The sequence below is a fragment of the Pelophylax lessonae genome (assembly GCF_965119305.1).
Source record: "Pelophylax lessonae genome assembly, chromosome: 11".
Lineage (NCBI taxonomy): Eukaryota > Metazoa > Chordata > Amphibia > Anura > Ranidae > Pelophylax > Pelophylax lessonae.
This window is the reverse complement of record NC_138778.1, coordinates 33,063,708-33,088,840: the sequence shown is the minus strand read 5'-3', so window position 1 is coordinate 33,088,840 and position 25,133 is coordinate 33,063,708. Positions and strand designations below refer to the sequence as shown.

The 25,133-nt window shown below is 44.0% G+C and overlaps 1 protein-coding gene across 1 annotated transcript in view; it reads left to right on the top strand.

Moving 5' to 3' along the window:
- MMP24 (matrix metallopeptidase 24) overlaps window positions 1-25,133 on the top strand; it is a 165,281-nt gene that overhangs the window by 104,732 nt on the left and 35,416 nt on the right. The window contains exons 2-4 of the mRNA XM_082271749.1: window positions 19,381-19,529; window positions 21,252-21,368; window positions 22,911-23,215. Of these exons, the coding sequence (XP_082127875.1) occupies window positions 19,381-19,529; window positions 21,252-21,368; window positions 22,911-23,215 (571 nt within the window). The remainder of the gene's footprint in view (window positions 1-19,380; window positions 19,530-21,251; window positions 21,369-22,910; window positions 23,216-25,133) is intronic.

Below are 25,133 nucleotides of genomic sequence, written 5' to 3'. Positions count from 1 at the left end.
TTGATATAACTAAATGAGTCTTTAGGTATTTTTAGAAAGCCATTCAGTTAAAGCTTTGCTGACGTACATTCACTATGATTAACAAGACACTATAGTCTAGCACTTCTTTCCACATGCATCCCTCCCCACCACCCATTTCATAAGTAGGTCACGTTCTGAAATTCCTTTAGCTAGCAAAGTTCTAAGGTCCGGCGTTCTACGCTGGAAATCTTCCTGGCTCCAAGACATATCAGGTCACCAAATTCCAGTGTTTGTAGAAATAAAATATATAGTGAGAGACTTAATAAAGCTGGAGAGTGCACAATCTGGTGCAGCTCTGAATAGAAACCAATCAGCTTCCAGGTTTGATTTTCAAAGCTTAATTACAGGCATACCCCGTTTTACGTACACTCACTTTACGTACACTCGCGAGTACGGACACAGCTTGGCATTGCACTACTCCCGATTTCTAACATTGGCGTCTATGGGAAATCTTGGTCAGCTTGACATGGCACTACTCCCAAACCATAAGTGACAGGGATACCAAACTTAGGGAGCATCGAGAGGGGACCCAGGACTACAACATATCCGATTTTGTGGTCGGCCAGCTTGCCTAGGTAATCTACCCTGTCATAGTCCTGGTTCCCCCTTAAAGCGGAGTTCCGGCCACAGAATCGTTTTTTTTTTTTTATCAATACCTCCCAAACTGTCACCCCCCCCCCCCCTTCATACATCAACTAATCCTGTTTTTTACAGTGTAATAATCGATTGGCAATTATAAAATCTTACTTTATAAAATATGTCCTGAGCGCCGCCATCTTTGTTCGGGTTCCCCTGAAGCCGCTGTGTGTTAATGTATGCCCTGCTTCCTGGTTCGAGAGAGGGGCCGGTGAATGCAGCGCGAAATCTCGCGCATGCCCAGTACTATGCAATCGGCATAGTATAGGGATGCCTATCATCGCGTTATTTCCTGTTTGTAAATAACGCGATGAGAGGAGCGGCCGGCCACCTACGTCACTGCCCATTGCATCCTGGGAGTGATGAGTAAGAGCTCCCAGGACGCATTGCGGGACAGGAAGTGACGGTGCGGGACGCGGCTGCAGAGGGAGGAAGTGGAAGGAAAGGTGAGTATATTTTCTACAATAATAAGGTAAGTAGAAAAAAAAAATCGTAACTACCCATTTGTTTTTCAGGTAACATAGAGCAAGCGGATGGCCCCAAAATCGATTAGGTCGATTTTGTGTCCGGAACTCCGCTTTAACATGCTCCCCAAGTTTGGTGTCCTTGTCACTTATGGTGTGGGAGCAGTGCCATGTCAAGCTGACCAAGATTTCCTATAAAGCTAGTGTATTTACATGCATTGAGAAGTGAAAAAAGCTATTGCTTCACTTTAAGTACATTTTCATTTTACATACATGCTCTGGTCCCATTGTGTACTTAAAAGTGGGGTATGCCTGTAAACAAGTTGAAGTTAGAAGCCGATTGGCTACCATGCACAGCTGCACCAGATTCTGTGTGCATCAGTTTTAGTAAATCTCCCCCATAGTGATAAAATTATATATTTTTTTACATTTTCATACCTTTTTAATGAAAATATCTAAACATAGAATATGGGATTTTTAAGGTGCCTACAATAAAATACCAAAGATTTATTCATAAAATCACATAATTTTATTATAGATATTTAAAAGTTAACTGAGAATTCTCCTACAAAACATCTATCTGCACGAAACACCAAAAATTCCACCTTTAAAGATTCATAAGATGGTCAGCGAAGCCCGTACCTTTGCTGGAGGTGTGGAGAGGAGACTGGTGCTCTTCTCCAAATGTTCTGGTCCTTCCGTTTACTGCAGCCATATTGGACAGAGGTTCACTGTAAAACCCCAAAAATTTACTGACTTTCAGTTAGCGAAGGACCCTGCACTTTTTCTTTCCGCATCACCACCGGTTTCCCACTGGTTTGAACAGCCTTATAAATAAGCCCTTAGTATTGAAGTCAGTACGGGTGCACTATGAGCCTAGGTTTACACTGCCGCAATGCGGAACATAGCATGTGATTCACACAAGAATCGCGCCGATCTCCGGTGTAAATCACATGCGATGTCGGCGTGGTACGATTTGAGGCATTCATTTTGTATGGCTCAGGTCGCACCGCATACCCCCCAAAATGGTGTAGGACCCTTTTTTTTTTTTTTTTTTTTGCTGCACCGGAATAGTGTGAACACCCATGTTAACCAATTCAGTCAAACATACTATGTTTTGCGAGCTGTTTTGTGGTGTTGTTAATCTAAAGGGTTACTAAACCCACAACACAGTCTGTATATGCAGTAAAGCATGCTTGTAATACTCACCGTGGAACCTAAGGGATTGATCCTCTGCATTGTGTAAAAAGACTGTTTAGTCCTGTCTTCTCTGATCCTCCCCTTCTTTTACTTCTCCCCAATTCATCTCCTGATAGAACAGAGCCTTAAAGGCACTCTGCACATGCTCAGTTTGGTGTGTATTGCTAAAGAGTTTTTTTTGGGAGGGTGCATATGATAAGAACAGGGCCAATCAGCACTGTCCAGCCTAAGGGTAAGGGGTTCTGCAGCCTCATAGGACTGTCAGAAGAGAATGAAAACTCCTCCTACAAGCTTTAACCTGACACTAATAGAAGTCACAAGACTGCTATATACTACTGATGAGAGAAGGTATTTAGCAGTTTATATTTACTAAAATAATTGCATTTCCATGTTCTGTGTACTGTGGGAGACCAGACATAGTAAATGCAGGCTCCTGGGTTTAGTAACACTTTAACATTGTCATCCGCAGCAGATTGCATGAACGCCATGCGATATCGATGCAGTGTGGAAAACGCACAGGATTCACTGCGTTTCCCGCATCGCATATATGTGAACCAAGGCTGAAGGAGACTTGTACAGAAAGAATTCAGAGATTACCAAGACTGATCCTCCGCATTGTGAAAAAAGGTGTTTGATCCTGTTTTCTCTGATCCATCCCTTCTTCTGCTGTCCTCAATCCACCTCCTGATAGTCCAGAGCCTTGGGGGCACTCTGCACATGCTCAGTTTGGTGTGTATTGCTAGAGATTTTTTGTTTTCTTGGGACGGTGATTGTGATCAGCACAGGGCCAATTAGCACTGTCCAGATAGAGGGTCAGGGGTCGTGCAGCCTCATAGGACAGTCAGAGGAGAATGAAAACTCCTCCTACAAGCTTTATATGTGAACCAGGGCTGAAGGAGACCTGTACAGAAAGAATTCAGAAATGACCAAGACTGATCCTCCGCATTGTGTAAAAAGGCTGTTTGATCCTGTTTTCTCTGATCCATCCCTTCTTCCACTGTCCTCAATCAATCTCCTGGTAGTCCAGAGCCTTATGGGCACCCTGCACACGCTCAGTTTGATGTGTATTGCTAAATATATATATATTTTTTTGGGAGGGTGCATGTGATTAGCACAGGGCCTATTAGCACAGTTCAGATAGAGCAGGGGTCTTCAAACTATAGCCTTCCAGCTGTTCAGGCACTACAATTCCCATCATGCCTAGTCATGTCTGTGAATGTCAGAGTTTTACAATTCCTCATGGGATGTGTAGTTCCGCAACAGCTGGAGGAACATAGTTTGAGGATCCATGAGATAGAGGGTCAAGGGTCCTGCAGCCTCATAGGACAGTCAGAGGAGAATGTAAACTCCTACAAGATTTTGCCAGACACTGATAGAATTCACAAGACTGCTTTATACTGCTGGTGAGAAAAGGTATTTAGCAGTTAAAATTTACTAAAAGAATTGCATTTCCGTGTTCTGTGTACTATGGTAGATCAGATATAGTGAATGCAGGGGTTTAGTAACACTTTAAAACCCAAAGGCCCCTTTCACACATGCGGACCATTTAGATCCGCCTGTCAGTTTTTTGGGCGGATCTGAACGGATGCCCCATGCATCTCTATGGGGCAGCGGATGTCAGCGGAGACATGTCCGCTGACATCCGATCCGATCCTGTCTGTCAAATCTGAACGGATGGAAACCCCATTTTCCATCCTTCTGGCGGATCGGATTGGATGAGAACGGACAGGCGGTCCGTTCTCATCCGATTCCCCCATAGAGGACAGTGGGGACCTGACAGCTCCGTCTCCACACACAGAGCGGAGATGGAACTGCCATGCGCCTGCTCAGAAAAACGACGACTACCGTGTGTGAAAGGGGCCTTAGAGGTTTGTTAGAGAATAAACAGCACCATGATGGCCAAGGAACACACCTGACAGGTCAGGGATAAAGTTGCAGAAAAGTCTAAGGCTCCATGTACACGGGACGTTGTAAATGGCTGTTTAGGAGCAGTTGGGCCTTTTTTTCAGAAGCCCCTGAACCCATCTACATGTTATCTTATCTGTCCATGTACACAGGATCGTTTACAGTCATTTGCAGGCAGTTGAGTTCAGGGACGTTTTTTGGAACGCAATTATTTGCGTTCGAACGTGTGTTTCCCGGCGTTTCAAACGCAGAAACGCGGCCGAACATGACCAAACGTGACCGAACGTGATGAACGTACGTTCAGCCACGTTATACGTTTTTTTTCTTCCATTCAAAATCAATGGTTCCCTATTGATTTGAATGAAAGGCGCACCGCAAGTCGGATCAGGATGATCCCCCCAAAATCCATACCAGACCCTTATCCGAGCATGCAGCCCGGTAGGGCAGGAAGGGGGAGGGAGAAAAACTGAGTCCTCCGACGGAGCAGACAGTGTGAAAGGGGCCTAAATCTCGTGATTACATTCTGACACTTTCCAGGTCTTCCAAATGAATTTTGAGGAAACAGACCGGAGTTTCACTGGGACAGAGAGAAGCGGAGCGTTCTTGCCAGGAGTCAGTATTTTGATAATATTTGACTGCTGGTAAGTTATTCACAAAGGAAGAAATGACAAGATGAAATAACCAAACGTGCCGCGCTGAAAATAAAGACAATTCCAGCGAGCCGCGCACCTATGTGAGTCACCTAGCAACCAGACAAAACAGCGGAAGTTATTGCCATTCAAGAAAGTCTAGGTCAATGAGCAGAACAAAGACATCTACCCGAATGAAACAAAATGTTCTCACCAAGGAACAGAGGCTATTAGAGGGGAAACAAAACATAGAGGTGAAAGGATGGTACCTTGAAAAAGGATATGTAAGGATAAGTGATAAGCAAATTTTTATTTCTAAAAAAAATATCACCTAAAATCAAGAGATTTTGACAAAATTTCACTCTTTTCGTGAAATACATTGGAGTCAAGAGGGAAGGCAAAATTAAAGCCAAATACTAACCTCCGAAGGGCCCTGCTGATTTGCCCCCAGTTCCTTTCCCCTGTGGGTGTAGTGGCAGCCAGGCACACAGCTACACAGGGGCGGCCCGTCCATTGAGGGCGCAGGGGCGCCGTCCCCCCCATCCATGCGTCCAGCCCCCTAATTTACATGCAGGATGCCGGACGCATGGATTCCAATAGGGGAATTTTTTTTGAAGCACGTGATTAGAGCCAGAGGCTCTAATAGGCTTCAGAAAAGGGTGGGCTCAGGGCGCAGAGCACTGCGCCCCGAGCCCACCCAGTTGTGTGACAATAGCGAATGAATATTCGCTTTTGTCACACTGACTCTCCTCCCAACCAATCAGGAAGAGGGTTGTGAGACTCCATTCCTGATTGGCTGAAAAGAGAAGCGATCTTAGTGGCCAGGAAGAGGCAGAAGTCACACGGCAGCTGGAGGAGGCAGGAGGACAGCGACTCAGCCATCCAGCACTCCCTGGCTCCCGACAGGAGAAAGGAGGTAAGGAGACAGAGAGGGGGGGGCGAGGAATGTTTCGCCTGACTGACTGACCCAACAACAAACCGACTGACTGACCGACCCGGGGGGGGCCTGCGCATTGGTTTGCCCCCCCCGAATTACCGAGCACCAGCCGCCACTGCAGCTACAGTCACTCTTTCTGGCTCAGTAAACAGTCTAGGGGTGTCTTTTTGATGCTTGACCAGTATAGTAGGTGTCAGGTGTCTTCTACCTTACTCACTGGCTGAAAGGCCATTCTCAGATCACCCCCAACCATTTCACATTACCTATCCCAATAACGGAGACCACACAAGGAATGGAGTGAAAATGGCCACAGCAGCCTTTTATTAACAATATTAAACTTAAATTAACATAATGGAGAAAAAAATTCCTTAAATCAGAAACAGATCAGTCGTTAAGCCTGTTGGTCTTTTAGGCCCCCCAAAAATATGTTCCATTATACACTTTATCATAATGACCACAGCCTCCCCTGCCCCAAAGCCCCCCCCCCCATGTTGAGGGCATGTGGCCTGGTGTGGTTCGCTCATCCCCCACCTTTCCTGGCCTGCAGCCTGGATAAGGGTCTGGTATCGATTTTGGGGGGTGGGTGCCCCCCACCTTCTTTATTTTCTGAATTTTCTACTGCCAACATTCTTTTGTTTACGTTTCAGCTCTCAGAAGGGAAGCCCGCTAATATCTGATGAATCATTGGTTGTTAAGGACGCAGCGGCCGGCTTCCCAGCCCACTTCTTAACCAGTTATTCTTTACACAGGATTTGAATCAGTCGACTGATCTGAATTCGAATCGTTTCAGAAAATTGGAATTCTTTAGAAAACAAATTTAAACAAATTTACTATTTTATTTGGAGATTCGGATATATTTAAATCTCCGAGTAACCAAAAATTCTTCAGAATTTACATTCGGACCACAACGAATTGTACATGTCTAATGGACACTGCAACTCTTCTAAATTCCTTTTCCTGGCAGGAGAAAGCAGCATTAAAAATGCACCTAAAGCTACATTTATGCAAATGCGTCAAGTGTTTTCGGCATTTAATTATGTCGTTGGCCAGGATATTAATTCTGGCCTTTCAAATGGGTGAACACTCAAGCACTACATGCACCTATTGCTTAAGCATTTAGGCCCATTTGGCTTTTTTTTTGCGACAAAATGCCCTCCTTCCAAAGGCGCTGTCAAGAGCTTATTTACGTTATGTAGACTTGTAACACTACTGAAAAGCCCACTTTAAGAAATGTTCAGGGAAATGTTTTATTGCTAGTTTAGAGCTGCAAAGTGAGAAAATTATCAGTCAAGCAGTGACCGTATAGTAAATGTGGGCCATAATCTGTCTCACTGCTCCTTTGTAGTATTATCCACTAACGATTGGGAATCATGCAGAGCGGTTCCTGATAACGGGATCACTCTGTCAGCTATGCCAGTTAAACACTATCAATCTTTATACTGTAGTGGTATCTGTAGTGCCATCTATTTAATATTGTAATTGTTAGATACAATTACAATATTTAAAAAAAAATTCATACATTAGTGAAAACAATAATTTTTTTTTTTAAATAGATGAAATAGATCTTTTTTTTTTTTACATTTTTGAACATTTTTTAGCACATAAAATCCCTATATTTCCTTAAAAGATACTTGCATAATAATTTTGGAATGCAAATTATTCGTAGAGTGATTCTTCAAGCTAACCGATGCACGATGGCCAATATTGGGATGGGCGTTTAGGCATCAATAACCTCTGGTAATGAAAGGGTTATTTGGACAGTGAAACATAAAATAAGCAGTGTTTATTGAGTTTATCACACCCCAGTGTGCCACAAAGGTATCGATAAAGGATGAATTCTGATTGGTAGTCGTGGTTATTCCTATTCACAGATGTGGATTGTCTGAAAATTGCCATAATTGAGTACATTAGATGAATGCCTCTCCTACAGCTTTGTATTGTTTTTTGTACCGAAGAAGCAGGGAAAAATGATTTATTGCATCTGCATTCGAGCGGGTCTTTTAATTATTGAAAGACTTAAAGTACAGCGTGCTCCCTGATTTATGAGCTTTCTTTAAAGGGTTTTTAAGAGCATTTCACTTTAGCAAATTTGTACAGTAATTCACCGTTTCCCAGTTTAAAAGCCGGGTTCGGCCAGGACATGCAGGTTGAAATTTTTAGTTGTTTGCCAAATGGCAATGCCTTTTTTTTTTTTTTTAATTCTACAGATAGAGAGGTAAAGGCAGGATAAGATTGTATAAAGCGAATCCCTAGTTTGTTTTCACAGAGTGCACTTTTGAGTTATTATAACATTTAGACTAAAAGTCATTTTGACATTTTCAGTAGTTCGATGTTCCCCATTTTAATGATTCTATGTCATATATAGATATGTAATTGTTCTTTCTGCTAGCCATCTGTTTGTCATGGCCTGCTTGAGTATGCAGGCTTGTCTTTCTACTAAGTAGTATTGCATTTTGACTTGCTTTATTGCGTATCTTAGTGCAAATTTATGGGGTACACTTGACTTTGGCCTCAAAGAACTCAAGAGAACTCAAAGAACTCAAAAGAACTCAGACTCTTTATAAGGCCATTACAGTTTTTTTAACTACTTCTGGACCAGAAGGATTTGCCACCTTAATGACCAGGCCATTTTTTGCGATTTGGCACTGCGTTACTCTAACGGACAATTGCGCGATTGTGCGACGCTTTATCTAAATTTAATTTATTTATTTTTTTCCCCACAAATAGAGCTTTCTTTTGGTGGTATTTGATCACCTCTCCAATTTTTATTTATTGCGCTATAAACAAAAAAAGAGCGACAATTCTGAAAAAAAAACAATATTTTTCACTTTCTGCTATATAACATTCCCAAAAAAAAATTTAAAAATCAAGTTTTTCATCTTTTTAGGCCAATTTGTATTCTGCTACATATTTTTTGGTAAAAAAATCCCAATAAGTGTATTTTGATTGGGTTGTGCAAAAGTGTGCGTCTACAAACCAGGGGAAAGATTTATGTAATTTTTATTTTTTATTTATTTATTTACTAGTAATGGCGGCGATCAGCAATTTTTAGCGGGACTGCGACATTACGGTGTACAGATTGGACCATTAACTGACATTTTTGACACTTTTGGGTGGGGACCAGTGACATTACTACAGTAATCAGTGCTAAAAATATGCACTGTTACTGTAATAATGACACTGGCACGGAAGGGGTTAACCCAGGGCCGATCAAAGGGTTAAGTGTGAGCCTAGGGAGTGTTTTCTAACTGTACAGGGGAGGGACTTGTGAAATGAACACAGAGACCTGTGCTGCTAAATAGGAGGATCACAGGCACTCTGTGTTCATTTCAGAGAGAACAACAGTCGACCGTTGTGTTTACAACGGCAGACCGTCGTTCTCTCTAAGCAGGGAGTGATCGCGAGTGCCCGGCGGCATTCCGCCACCTAGTGGGGGTGGGAGAATGCCTCCGGCGGCGTGCGTTCGCCCCCCAGGAGCGCTTCTGTGAACTACGGTGATTCTAGAGGTACAGGAGACTACAGGTACGGCGATTCACGCAGCTGAGCCAGCCTGCCGCAGTATATATGCGGCGGGCAGTTGGCAAGTGGTTAAAGTCAGACTCCAGGTTTCAAGAGGAAAAGAAAAGCCAAATTGTCACACACGCACAATGTGCAAGTCCCCATCTAGTTTCGCCCCACCCACTGGGCTTAGTCATGGAGGTCCTTGGACCTCTATGACTAAGCCCCATGGGAGAGGTGAAACGTGTTAAGGTTGTGTTGCCTGGATTGAGCTGGGCTGAAGCCGCTTTCATTAGTTTGATACTCGGGCCTTGATGGCGTACTACGATTTGGTTTTTCTTTTCCAGGATGAGCTCTCTCTGCACCAGTACCTTTTTGTGTGAGTCACCAGAGTTAGGAATGGGGACCTGGAGCGGCACTCAATGTTTTCTCAGTCCAGGTTTCAAGAAAAGTAAATGTAAACACAATCCCCAGCAATAGTTAGCAAAACACTAACTCACACTTCTACATGTGATCCACCACCACTCCTTGTCCTGGTTGAAGAAGGTGACCCAGAGTCATTCAGCTCACTTCCTGTGAACCCAGGGCAATAAAGAATCAACCCTAGGGGGTTCAACATTAGGCTACCCTGGGCTCACAGGAAGATACTACAGAAATTTGCACTTTGTAAGGACATGTAGGGCTCCATTCTTTACACCAATCAGAACTGCCGGAGGGATAAGTAGAGGAAGAAGATCTGTGATATTAAGAGGACAGACTGACTTGCTTTACTGCATATCACTGCAAATCTATGGGATAGACCCGACTTGGCCTCAAACAATTGACTCTTTATAAGGCCAATGCAGTTTTTTTTTTTAAAGTCCAACTCCAGGTTTCAAGAGGAAAAGAAAAAACTAATTGTCACACACCCACAATGCCCAAGTATCAAATGAATGAAAGCAACTTTAGCCCGGCTCCATCAAGGCCATGTACCCAACTCATTTCACCCCACCCACTGGGCTTAGTCATAGAGGTACATAGACCTCCATGACTAAGCCCCATGGGTGAGGAGAAACATGTTGAGAGTGTGTAGCCTGGATGAAGTTGGGCTGAAGTCGCTTTTATTAGTTTGATACTCGGGCATTATTGGTGTTTTTAAAGTCCAACTCCAGATTTCAAGAAAAGTAAAAAGAATACAATCCTCAGGAAAAATTATAACAAAAAAAAAAAAAAAAGCTCTCATTTCAACATGTGATTCACCACCACTCCTTGTCCTAGTTGAAGAAGGTGATCCAGAGTCATTCAGCTCAGTTCCTGTGAGCCCAGGGCATTAAATAATCATCCCTGGGAGGGGTTCATCTTTACGTTACCCTGGGCTCACAGGAAGATACTGGAGAAATTTGCCCTATGTAAGGACATGTAATTGTAGGGCGCCATTCTTTACACCATTCAGAACTGCCCACCGCCAGAGGGATAAGTAGAGGAAGACGATCTGTGAAGGTGGACTGATAACCTATGGAAAAAAGGTATGTATAGGACAAATGTTTTAAAAAAATAAAAGCTCCAAATTGGGAAAAAGGAAACAAGGAAGGAGTTTAACCTGGGCAATTAGATCAATATCATACATATACTATTGAAGAAGTGGCATACACAGTCCACGAAACGCGTCGAGTCCCATGATGTCATGAGTTGTATCATAATACTTTTTACCCTTTGGAATCTTTGCCTTGTTGATTGATATGTACCTGGATCTGGGGACCACTTACCAGTTTCCATATCATTATGTATTTTATATTATTATATATGTATGTATGCATCAATAAATGTATTCATTTTTTGTCCAAACAGCCTTGCAATGTCTCTCATTTAAAGTCCCAACTTCTCAATTTTTTTCTTCTAAAAGGTTTACTTTAATTCCCCATCACCATCAGTATATATACTCATCCTTCCTGCACTCACTTGACACTCTGCTTAGCCACTAGGAAAGCAGAGAGGAAACCCTGTGTAAGCTCTGAGTGGCTCTAGTCTGAGTTTACACAGTGCTGAGGACTGCCCCTCCTTGTAACAGCACTGGGTTAATCACCAGGAAGGGGACTAAGTCACATGCTCTTCAATGGACAAAGCACAGGTTTTCTTATAGACTATATAAATAAGCTTAATTGGTCGTATAGGTAGTCAGTTGTTTTAAACCATGTCAGACCTACCTCATAGACCAGGTTAGACCTACCTCATAGAATTGCACTAAGAGGACCCATAACGTTAAGTCAATGTGCAATACTACCAAGTAGGAAATTGAATGTGCTTACACAATAGGCAAATACAATGGCATCCATGTTGCATTATTTATCTAGAATCAACTCGTTAAGGTGTTATCACATCAAATCCGATATAACCAGTGCCGGGACAAGGTAATCCAGCGCCCAGGGCAAGGATGCCAAACTCCACCCCCTTCCTTTGGGGTTAGGGTCAAGACGCCCCCCCCCCATCCCTGCAATAAACCATCGCGCCCAGGGCAACCGTCCCTCCTGCCCACCTCTTGTCCTGGGCCTGGATGTATCCCTTTTTCAGTTGACACACCTACAGCCTTCTCATACCTCTCAATGATGATTTGTGGGAGTTCAGTTCATGGGTTTCTGACTCCAGCCACCCAAGACCAAAGGGTGTGTCAGCCCACAAGTGCCACTCAGAACTCTCCCTACTTCATTCAACCAATTAATATTGATTTGATGGTTAGATTTTGGATTTTTCACTGCCTTTTCTTGTAGTGCCCATCCTGATCTCTTTCAGACATAAGCTCCACCTCCCACCCATAGCAGGCACTACCATAGGCAGCCTGGTTTCAGTTTTCAGCTGGTGTGTGAAGCTTTACTGTAAATACTAATTTCAGGTATCCACAGTAGATAGATTAAAAAAAAAAAATAATGATTTGGAGGGTTATGGACTATACCGCAACACTTTGCCAGAGACGTAAAAATAAAATAAAAAAAACAGATAAAATATAACATGAAGCTCTGTCACATAGCGATGGGAAAAGCGGTTGGATATCGTTCTGATCCCGCTACACAGCTGAACATGCTCGCTTCTTGCCTATTTCTCTCCTGCGGGAATTGTGTAGCAACTGAAAGATATTTTTAGCCTGTTAGATACTTCACAGGTAGTTACTATTAATTTAGAAACAGCGGCACACTGAGTAGTTCCGGCCATTACAGGATTTTTCTTTTCCATTTTTTTTAACTCTGTATTCTCAGACGGTAGAGCTGACTTGTTCTACTACAGGCTGGGAAAAATGTTTAGGCTGCCTTTCTCAACCAATTCTGTGGAACCTTAAGGATCCTCATGATGTTGCTTAGGGTTCCTTGAGCAGTAGGCAGAGATGGATTGACCCCCCTCGTAGTTCTGGCACCAATGCCACTTGGAAAGGCCAGAAGCATGGGACTTGTGAATTTTCTCCTGTTTCTCAAATTGAGCAGTGAGCAGAGATGTTTTGACCTCTTAGCTGATGGCGCCCTCATAGTTCTGGCACCAACATCACTTGGCAGAGCCAGAGGCATGGGACCATTGAAGCTTCGCCTCTTGTGTCCCACATAAGTGACCACTGACACTAATGATTATATTGGTTGTCTGAAATGGGCCCCTCTTCCCAATGAGTACTAATGTAGAGAAACTTCCTCCTACTGTCCCTCAATGTTTGGTGGCACAACACTGACCACCATATCAATGGGCACTCTTCACACTGACCACCAGTTTAAGGTGGCCTTTCTATAATTTCAATGAAAAAAGGGCATCTAAGAGGCGCTGGGACATTGTTATGAGTTTAACCACTTACCGCATATCTACATAGATCTACGTCGCAGATTTTGCGGTAGTATACCGGGATGATGCCTCTAGCTAGAGGCACCATCCCGGTACCGTGGTTAACAGCCAACGGTCGGCTTTCCATCGGTAACGACCGATGCGGCCTGGGAGCCGCTCGATCGTTACCCGGGTGAGCGGGAGGGGACCCCCCTCCCGCCGCCTTCCGTGACTTTGCTCGGGGCTCCCGTCCCACCGGTAGCCCCGAGCACCCAGCCGGCACGTCCGCCAGCTGGATGGAGTCCCGATGAATGCCGGAAACAGCATAGATCGGGTCTCCGATAGCGTAACACGGAGGCGGCGTCCATGACGTCACTTCCGGGTTACTGTGCTGCAAAAAGTGGCAAATTTAAAAAACGGCTGTATGCAAAAACGCAGTTTTCAGCGTTTTGCATACATGGAAGTGTAGTGGAGGGGTCTAGCGTCTTTTAGACCCTCGATCCCTCCATAAAGAGTACCTGTCACTACATATTGGTGTCACAAGGGATGTTTACATTGCTTGTGACAGCAATAAAAGTGATCAGATTTTTTTTTTTTAAAAAACCTGTAATAAAGTTAAAAAAAAAATAAAATAAATAGGAGAAAAAAAAAAAAATTTTAGCTGCCCCTGTCACCGTTAGCTCGTGCACAAAAAAAAAGTATACGGAAGTCGAGCCGCGAATGAAATCGCTGTTCATACCACACATGTGAGGTATCGCCAGAGCGTGGGCAATAATTTAAAAAAAAAGAGCTACACTCTTACTTTAAACTGGTAACCGTTAAATAAATTTAAAGCGTCGCCTATTGAGATCTCTATTGACCGTAGTTTGTCGCCATCCCATGGGGGGGGGGGGCGCAATTTTAAACCGTAACATGTTGGGTATCTATTTACTCGGCGTGACATCATCTTTCACAATATACAAAAAAAATGGGCTAACTTTACTGATTAGTATTTTTTAAATGCAGTGAAATGTGATTTTTCAAAATTTTTCCCAAAAAATTGAGTTTTAAAGACCGCTGCACAAATACCACGTGACAAAAAATATTGCAATGACCGACATTTTATTCTCCAGAGTCTTTGCTAAAAAAATATATATAATGTTTGGTGGTTCTAAGTAGTTTTCTATGAAAAAATACTGGTTTTAACTTGTGTACAAAAAGTGTCCGAAATAGGGCTGGGGCTTAAGTGGTTAAGCAAGATAGCGAGAGGGCAAAAAACATTTGGATAGCCCACTGACCCAGGTTAGGCTGCTCACAACAGGCAAGGCTACCCTAATGTTGGTATTCCAGCAGGTTACCAGGAAAAGACGTGGATATATGGAAGGAGCACTAGACCAAAAGATAAAGAGTTCAAATTAATTTTCTTGATTTTGTGTTAAAAGACAGCGAACGCTTTTCGGGTTCAACAGAACTCCCCCTTCATCAGGGCTTCAGTTAAAAATGAGAACCTTGAGTGGACTTAAAGTAAGGCTTTTCTGTTTGAACCTGTGCTGGGAAGCTGATTGCTGGATTAGGATTCCTGGCCAGCAGTATCTGCATCAGCAGTCATAATAATTGTTTTGACTGATGATGCAGATACTGCTGGCCAGGAATCCTAATCCAGCCTGGGCAAACATTTTCTTGGAGCCCCCCCCGACATTTTGCTCTCCTTCCCAACATCCCAAAAAACAAACACACACACACACATAGACTTTTCTAAAAACAACATTAATAATGTAAACATTAAGGCCTGGTTCACACTCACCGATTGGTTCAGGTTCACTGATTGGTTTCTAGAGGTTACTGCTCATCCTCACTGCTCACTGATTGGTTTTTAAGGGTTACTGCACATTATTACCGCATATTGATTGGTTGCTAGAGTTTACTGCACATCATTGTTTACTGATGGAGAAGTGATTCCATGTGATAATAAACAAATACCATACTAATATTAAATAATAATATTAATAATAAATCATGGGGGATGGCCACTGTAAAGTTTTGGGAATCATAATTTTACTTCTATATGTACCCCACTCTAATGGAAGACCCCCAATACATGGCCAGCCCCCATACCCCTACTGGAATACCAAGATGTCAGTTAGATGGAATTTATTGTCACTGTTATTGATAGTTGGGGGGCAGGACAGTATTGTGGTGTGTGTAATGCCGTTTTTGGGGTACAGTTGGTTGGATGGCAGGATGCAGTTTAAGTTGACGGTGGCAGAGTTGGGGTTTAGAGGCTGAGATGTTGATGACAGGGTGGTAGGATGTCAGCAGTGGGGTTCAGGGAAGAGGGATAATGATGATGACATGGGGTGGGGTGGTAGGATGTCAGCAGTGGGCCACAGGGGGGATGATGATGACAGGGGGTGGGGATGCCAGGTACAGATGGATGATGGTAAGGATAATGATTACGGGGATGGGGATGCCAGGTACAGATGGATGATGGTGAGGATAATGATGATGACAGGGGGTGGGGATGCCAGGTACAGATGGATGATGGTAAGGATAATGATGACAGGGGGTCAATAGGTGGATCATCTGCTGGTGGAATGGCATACATATCATCACTTATGGGTATGTCACATCACAAGCGCCTGGCAGCGGTGATTTTTGGGACTCCCTTGGTCAGGGGGCGTAATAAGGGGGTGTTGTCATTGTCGGATGGATGAGATTATGCAGTACCTCCTTGAGGCTCCAGTGGACCAGCCTCTAGATGATCACCAGCTCATGCATGTCCTCAATGTATCGGAACAGACTGGCCTGCCTGACTGAAGCCTATCCTAGAGAGGAGATCAGGAAGCCGCAGCAGGCATCATCTGGGCTGCAATGGCAGGAGATCTTAGGAACCGGGGGAGGGGAGGACATGTGGCCACCAGCTGACTCCAGCCAAATGGTCAGTCCGCCCTGGCCGGAAAAACTATTTCTGGGCAGCGCGGGCTCAATGAGCAGCATCTTTGGGCAAGGTCATCAATGCCCAGGATGAGTATGCCTAAATGCGCTTCCCCCTCAAGGTATATGAACATTATGTGTCAGTAAAAATCCCCCCCTCCCCCAAAAAAATGAGCACTAATCTGCATGCTTACCCCCTACGCATAAATTTCTCCAGTACAAATCCACACCCCTGCTGAAATGCCCCCTCCCAGCACAAATCTTTGCCCCCATCCCCCCAATGCAAATGCACCCCCTCAAGAAAATCGCCCCTTCTAGCACAAATCCTCTACCCCTCAAATTTCCCCTTTGAGTACATATCCTTCCCCCCACTCCAAATCCCCCCTTCCAGTAAAAATCCATCCCCCAAATTTCCCCTCCTAGCACAGATACCCCCCACCCAACAAAAATTTCCCCTCCTGACACAATTCTCCATCCTCCTACACCATATCAACTCTTCCCCCTAAATCACCACTCCTAGCAATTCTTACCCCCCCCCCCCAAATTGCCCCTCCTAACGCAAATCTCCTCCCCCTTAATCTCATCACAACGTTCCCCACTTCACATGAAACCACAGTGCCTAGGGCAGCCCTCCCGTCTGCCCACCCCTTGTCTTTGCCCTGGTGACAACATTCTGTTCCTGGCTCCCAATTGGGCTCTTGTGTTGTCACCCTATTAAGTGGCTGTTTAAAAAGATAGTGAGCAGGCATAGTTGTGTTGTGATGTCACTATCAGAAAACCCATCCGTAGAAATCCCTTGCAGCCATCGCTGAAGACCTTGTGGACAGAGGAGATCAGTAGCGCTGAGATGCAATGGTTCCTATTGGCCTGGCAGAAGACGGTGCTTTTCTTCAGGGATACTGTATCACTATCATACTATCACATGATTCTGTAGCTATATGAAGGCACAGCAGGCTGAAGTATACTGTAATTATTTGTAGGAAGAATAATGGAAACAGCCATTGCATTGAACTTTTCACCTCTCCCATCTCTTTATGTGAAAAGCCTCTGGGTGGGAGGGCTAGACTCCACGTCTTACATGAATATGCAAATCTGTTTTGCTGACATAAGGCTATATGACTAAATGAGAAAAATTACCAAGCTTTCTGCAGCCCAGCGGGAAGGAAAATGGAAAATATTGGTAGAACATTTTCACCAGAGTTAGGTAGAGGTGCTTTAAAGTTCACAAAAAGCAGGATTAAAGTATACATAAACCCAATCTCTAAAATCTCATACAAGCTCCAACATGATAATGTAATATTAAGGGTATGTTTGCAAGTTCTGATGTTTTTCCGCAACCAGGGCATTGCAGGTGGCACTTCGGGTCATTAGAGTGCTGTAAGCATAATTGCTGCCTCAGCATTACCCTGTGAGTACAGCCATGGCGGCTTCCCAGGTGCAGGAAAATGATGGGAGTTCTGCTTTAGAGTTTTTTTTGCTTCCGTGTGCGGCCTAAAAGTAGTTTTTTTTCTATTTTGAAATCTCCAGCTTTCAGTAAATGAATACCTGGTCATCAGATCATGAAGGTCCTTGTTCATTCACTCCCTGCTTTAGACATACCGGAGATCTTTGAAAAATCAGAAATCCTGAACATAGGGACGGAGGGGAGCATAGTGAATGGGGAGTATGGTTAAATTTGCGGGAGGAGTTTTGAGCCTATGTACAGAGGCCAGATGGCAGAAGCATACCTCCATAGAGCAGGGGTCTGGGGTAAAAATCATAAATAGTGCAGGGGTCTGAGGTAAAAAAACGTACATAATGCAATGGTCAGGTGTGTAAGGTACAGAGTGTGGGGGGTCAGGAGTAAGTAATGCAAAGAGTGTAGGAATTGAGTGTGTAATGTACAGAGAGTGGGGGTCTGGGGTGAAAAACGTACATAGTGCAGGGGTTAGGTGTGTTATATACAGAGTGTGGCGGTCAGGAGTAAGTAATGCAAGGAATGCAGGAATTGGGTGTGTAATGTACATACAGAGTGTGGGGGTCAGGAGTAAGTAATCCACAAAGTGCAGTGGTCGGGTCTCTACTGTAGAGTGTGGGGTCAGGACTCAGGAGTGAGTAATGCAAAGAGTGCAGAAATTGGGTGTGTAATGTACAGAGTGTGGGGGTCAGGAGTAAGTAATGCAAAGAGTGCAGTGATCTGTTGTGTAATGTACAGAGTGTGGAGGTCAGGAGTGAGTAATGCACAGAATGCAGGGGTCGGGTGTGTACTGTACAGAGCGTTGGGGTCAAAAAATAGTAATTCAACGAGTGCAGGGGTCAGGTGTGTAATGTATATAGTGTGGGGGTCAGGCGTGGGTAATGCACAGAATGCAGGGTCAGGTTTGCAATGTACAGAGTGTGGGCGTCAGAAATGAGTAACACAATGAATGCAGTGGTCAGGTGTGTAATATACAGAAGAACAAAACGTGTTGCGATATCCCCTTCAAGCATATAGTGTCATGATAACAAAATGTAAGTCAATTTGTGTAAAACTGTTATATATTCAAGAAACACTTAAGAAGTGTCCTACAAAAGTGTCCATAAAAAGTTAACTGTAAAATCATCAAAAAGATAAAAGTGCTAAAGTCAATCTTCAGTGACAAGCTTCAGTGTTCCACCTCCCAGAGCACATCATAGCAGCTTACCAGAGGTTCAGACCCCAACCAATAGGAGATCCCAGCTTCCTGCCACCCCCCTGGATTTAAACCATTTAAAACCCACTATGAGGTATAAAGCAAAGGTATGTATGGTGAACCATTTATTTGTAAAAGAAAGGTACTCGCATGTAAAAGCATGCAATACAACACATGAATGAAACGTGCAACTGACGCTCGGTTGAGCATACCCACTGAGCTCCACCGACACGTTTCGTCACAACTGACGCCATCTGCTGCGGATCTTTCACAGCACCATTAGTATATTTCATGTCTACATGCACTTGGTCCAATGTTGGCTGCACATTTTGCTCTGGACTGGCTTCCATACCATGACAACGGCAGACCATGTCTGTGCAGTGTGTTTCAGTTTTGCCGCTAATAGTCTCCACCCAAAGATGCATGTGACAGGGCGACAACACTGGAGCACAATTTTGATAAAATTGCCATGCCATTAAAGGAAGTGTCTGAACAAGGATCTTCATGGCAGGTTCACCAATTATTAAAGAGGGCTGTAGATGTAACTGGTTTGAACATAACTATACGTTAACTTGCAACTTTATATGAGAATATAGCGATTGGTTTTATGTCCAGCTAACTCGTAATATTGTAAATTGTAAAGCTGATATTTTGCCTGTGTGAAGTGTGAATTTCAATGACAGGTCCACTTTGAAGATGGGATTTTAGGAAAGTTGAAGGTGTAACTCAAGGGCGTCTTTCTGTTTTCTTTGCAGAGGTGGTTGAAGACATATGGCTATTTGCTCCCCTACGACATCCGAGTTTCAGCTTTACATTCAGGAACAGCTATGCAGTCAGCAATTGCAACAATGCAACAGTTTTACCGGATCCCGGTGACGGGTGTGCTGGACCAAACCACAATTGAGTAAGTACTATTCTAGCAAGGGTTCGTGTAGATGTATATTCCACATCCGCTGGACGGATGGAAAATAGGGTTTCCATCCGTCCAGATTTGACGGATCGGATCGGATCAGATGTCAGCGGACATGTCTTTGCTGACATCCGATGCCCCATAGGGATGCATGGGGGGACCGTTCAGATCCGGCAAAAAAACGGTCCGCCTGTGTGAAAGGGGCCTCAATGTCTGTCCAGGCATTAAACATCAATGTTGCTTTTTTGGTGGATTCACGTAAGATTGAAAGCAGCAAAAAGAGATATAGATAGAAAATACAAAGTAGATCAGACTCAGGCTAAATGAAAGTGACGCCTTTCCATAGAAACCAACTGTCCCTGATTTTCCAGGAGGTTCTTGCATTTGGCCCTCTGTCCTTCTGATGCAGTGTCCAGGGATGTGTCCTGGGATCACAGCATCAACCTTATTTGAGTTCATGAACATGCACATTTATTCAAAAAAGCATTATTTATGAGACCAGGGCAGTGAGTGAGCAGAAACTGCATATTAAAAGGTGAAAGTGATTCTAAACATTACTTTTCTCTTTAAAATAAAAAAGCATGTTATACTTACCTGCTCTGTGCAATAGTTTTGCACAAATCAGCCCCATTTCTCCTCTTTCCGTGTCCTCTGCCGGCGCTCCTGGCTCCTCCCCACTTCTGAGTGCTCTCATAGCAGGCTGGGTGCCAGGCGCACCCCCTCTTCCATAATGGGCCTTGGTTGCTTCTTGAGGACTCAACGAAACTTGTTCCCCCGCCAACATTTCAGGGCCTTACAGGGCTCCTTTCTCAAGGTAAAAGTTTTGCCCCAAAGGGCCTCAAAACATTGGTGGGTGAACATGTTTTGTTGAATCCTCAATGAACAGCTGAGGCTTTTTCTAGTTTTTGAGCTATAACATGGTATCACTGGTAGCCCTGCACTCCCCATCAGTGAAGTTCAGGGTCCGGTGCTCTATGGATATGTATATTAAAATAAAAACCTGACTTCTCGTCCTTTCCAAAACTAAAAAGTGCATTTGGCTAGTGTTAGGGTCTTTAAGTGCATTTTAAAGATAATTTGCAGGCACTCATGGCCCCTAAAAACATCTGATTATTAGGTTATATGAGTGGCCCAACCCTTGTCAGTCATAAACAAGGCATGAATCTGTCTTTTCTCCTCTTATCTCAGGATCATTAACACTTCTCTTTCACACTTGTAGTCCGTCAAACGGACTCCGCTTTCCTCAGCAGGGGATCGATCTGCCGATTCCCCTCTGAGAAGGAGAATGATAGCTGTGTCTCCACGCTGTGTGCGGAGACACAGTAGTCAGTTCCCCATGCATCTCTATGGGGGAAATCGGATGAGAACGAACCGTCGGTCCGTTCTCATCCGATCCCATGCGATCCGATCCGCTGGATGGATGGAAAATAGGGTTTCCATCCGTCCAGATTTGACGGATCGGATCAGATGTCAGTGGACATGTCTCCGCTGACATCCGATGCCCCATAGGGATGCATGGGGTGACCGTTCAGATTCGGCAAAAAAAACGGTCCGCCTGTGTGAAAGGGGCGTCAAGCAAGCTACAGTTGATGTTGACTCTGATGGTAGATCAGCAGTGCTTGGTCATGTCAGATAATAACTGTGATGTGATTATTTCTGCTCTGCAGATCAATGATAACCATGATGTATTCTCTTTTTTCTGTAATGGTCATGCAGGTGGATGAAGAAGCCTCGCTGTGGGGTTCCTGACCTTCCTCATTTAAGCCATAGAAGAAGGAACAAAAGATATGCACTAACAGGACAGAAGTGGAGACAGAAACACATAACATACAGGTGTGTTCTGACGCAGGGCATTGGTCAGTTTGTTAGTATTGTTTGGTTGCCTCAAGGCCTCTTGCTGGGTGTCATTCTGCCTATAAAGGGCCACCTATTCACACCAGAGAGCGTGCATTTTGGTGCATTGAGGCATGTTGAATCAAGCTCTAAATGCAACCGAAGACATGAATAAAATAGGCCCTGCTCTTCAAAACACAACAACCAAAGAGCATGCGCTGGGGTGTACTGTAGAGTAGGTATGCACTGCATACGCACCTATTGGTGTGCAATTAAAAAGGAATGGCAATGCGCCACAACGGGCATACCTGTATACAATGAATTACCATGGGTTATCATAAATCATGTTGTAGTGTTAATGAGCTCTCAGTGCTCCTATTGGGGGCAGATTTACAAGGGGCAGACATCTCCCAACAGCAAAACCACTATAGGTTCTAAAACCCCTGGATGAAAGAAAATCCCATAAAAAGCTTTTTAATAATACACACTGAACCCGGAAAGGAAGTTTTCACTCCAGCCCAATGAACCGCAAGCTACATTCCACGCCCTGCAGCTACACATACACAAAGGTGTGGGGATGCTCATGACTTCAGTGAAGTTGACCCAACATGACCATGTGGCCATTTTAGGTCAGCTAGGTCACAAGCATTCCTGCCATTTTGTATACATTTAGCTGCTGGGTGAGGAATGCCCTGCCCGCTTGGACACTAGTGGCCTATAGTGACAACTTCCTTCTGGGATCGGTCTGAACATACAAAAAAGTGGCAACCACCCCAGTCTATAACTGTGCTTTGCAGCAGGGTGCACATGGAAGGCCAATGCACATCACAAACAGACAAAAGAGCACTTACCAGCCAACCTGCAAAACAACCAAATTGACCCTGGTCTGAACATAAGTTGAGACCAAACCTGGGCTCATTCATACTTACAATTCACTTGAATCAATGGCACCCATGTCAAAATTACTATATTGCCTTAAAGCCCAACTGTCCTTCAGTTTTTGTATTGCTGTCCCAGAACCCCTTACCCTGCATGGGTGAGAATCCCTAAGTACTAACATTTTCCCTTGAACTCTCCCATAAAGGGACCCAAATTGTCTATATATCTCCTGTCCAGGACCTATCCCTGGCATCCTGTACAAAGGATATAACCCAGCATCTATCAGACACTGAAATATAATTTTCTGGTAGAGTCACTCTTTATGCTTTACCAAATTATCTTGCAGTGGGATTGATGATTGTTTAATTTTTATATATTTTTTTTCTCTTTGGTTCATACCTGTTCATCTCTTACAGTCCACACAAATCGAAGCAATACAATTTCATTTTATTTTTTTACGTATTTGGCATTTAGAGTTGTGGTGATTCATCATGAAGGTTATTATGATCTTGCCTTTGGGCTTTTATATGGTAATTTTAGAGTGACGTGTGTAAAAAAAAAATACATCTTTTTGATATTTTCATATTTATTGTGTGATGATTTTTCAACTTCTTTTCCTTTGATCTCCTATAACTTTCTAATTACTTTTTCCTGACTTTTCAGCATACACAACTACACTCCCAAGGTGGGGGAGCTGGACACTAGGAAAGCGATTCGTCAAGCCTTTGATGTGTGGCAGAAGGTGACTCCTCTGACATTTGAAGAAATTCCGTACCACGAAATTAAAAACGAGCGGAAAGATGCAGACATTATGATATTTTTCGCTTCTGGTTTTCATGGAGACAGCTCCCCATTTGATGGGGAGGGGGGATTTTTAGCACATGCCTACTTCCCTGGCCCAGGAATAGGAGGCGACACTCACTTTGATTCGGATGAACCCTGGACCCTCGGGAACTCCAATCATGATGGTAAGCTCTTCAGTATCCTCCAGTATCCACACCTTCAACAATCTTTCTGGCATTTGACAGATTTCTGGATCATCACACGGAAAGCTTTAAAGTTTGAAAGGGTCTTATCTATTCCTAGAATCATTTGCAAAAAATAGAAGCCGCATAAGGTAAAGCTGAACTTTGGGCAAAGAGGTAAACACACAAACTAAATATGTACATATACAAGAGCTGTTTTACCTGCAAAAGAAATTGTATTTTTGCCCCTTTAGGTTTAAGGCCAGCCCTAAACGGTTCAGCAGCAACTGGGGTTTCAAACCATGTGTGGGCAGGCTGAATGTACCAAGTTGATCAATTGATCAACTTGGGTACAAGCAGCCTGCCAGAGTCACTTGTGATTATTGTTAGCAGCTGCTATAGCCTCTAGCAACACTGTCTTCTCCCGGCAGGGACGGCTTCCCCCGCCCATCAATTGTTCGACAATTGTTTGGCAGGAGGAATTCCCCTGTCAGCGCTGTCTGTGTTGATAGGGGAATCATGCAAGTTTCTTTCCTGCAACCCGTTGTTGCAGGAAATAAATTTGCACCATCCATGGCCTGCCTTTGATTTAGCTGTGCCAGACAGAATAACCAGTCTAGTGGCCTGACTTGCCCGCTGCACTGCTTAACTGCTGCAGTTAAGTAATACTAGGGATCGACCAATTATCGTCAAAGCCGATATATCAAGGGCCGATATGCACTTTCCCTGATATATCGGAATCGGCCCCTGAGGCTACTGATATTGCCGATATTTCGCGAAAGTGCTGTACCGGAGTGATGCCTGCAGCTAGAGGCATCACCCCGGTACCGGCGTCCATAGCCGACGGTCAGCTGTCTTGTAATGATAACCGATGCGGCTGAGAAGCTACTCGGCTGTCATTACAAGGAGTGTACCCCCCCCATCCCGCCGCCTTCCACAGCTCGCCCGGGTTTCCCATCCCCCAAGGAGACCCGGGCAACCAGCCTGCACAGTCGCCGAAGACCCGATCAAAGCCGCATTCGGCTCTGATTGGGTCTCCATGCAAAAACCCAAAAGTGATGTCATGACATCACTTCCGGGTACTGGCGCCAGATTTAAAAAAAACGACAGCATTCAAAACAGCCAAACTTGGCGTTTTGAATGCTTTTAAGTGCAGATGAGGGGTTTGGGGTCTTTTAGACCCCCAGATCCCTCCACAAGAGTACCTCTCAAAAAAAAAAAAAAAAAACAATTTTCTTTTTCTAAATGTACAAATATATCGGCGCATAACAGCTGATACCGATATGCATTGGCCAAAATATCGGTATCAGCAAAGAAAAGCACTAAGGAATACAGCTTGATCACCTCACCCGCCCCAGCCTGTGATTGGAGAGTAAAGGAGCAGCGGAGACTGCTATCTCTCTGCTCTCTCCTTGTCAGCGTTTTCCTTACCGGCAATTATAATGCAGGGTACCTGACTGCCTTACAGTGTTGTATCCTCCTAGGTACCCAGTTTGCGCCAGCAACCAATGTAAAATATTATTTTTATTGCTGTTACATATATATAATTTTCAAAATCTTTATGGCCAGTGTTATAACATCACAGGTCCATTATTGTCTTCTGCAGTGGTAGGGAGTGCTCCTTACTGGGGATCCACTACACTGGACATTGCCCACAATCATTACACTGGTCAGTGCAGTATTACTCAGGCTGATAATTAGGGGTGGGTCCAAGACAGCCCCAGAGGAAGCAATAAAGCAGACAGCCTCTGAGGATGTGATATCGATAAACAAGCATTGTAAGAGCCAATTACTGGGTTTTTATACATCTTAAGGACTAAGTTCCTAACCCCTCTGACTCAGCCAATGCATGGCGAATCTCAGTCTCACCTTCATGTATTCCTCCAGTAGGAGAAGGTATAGCCCTGTGGGAACTGAATCT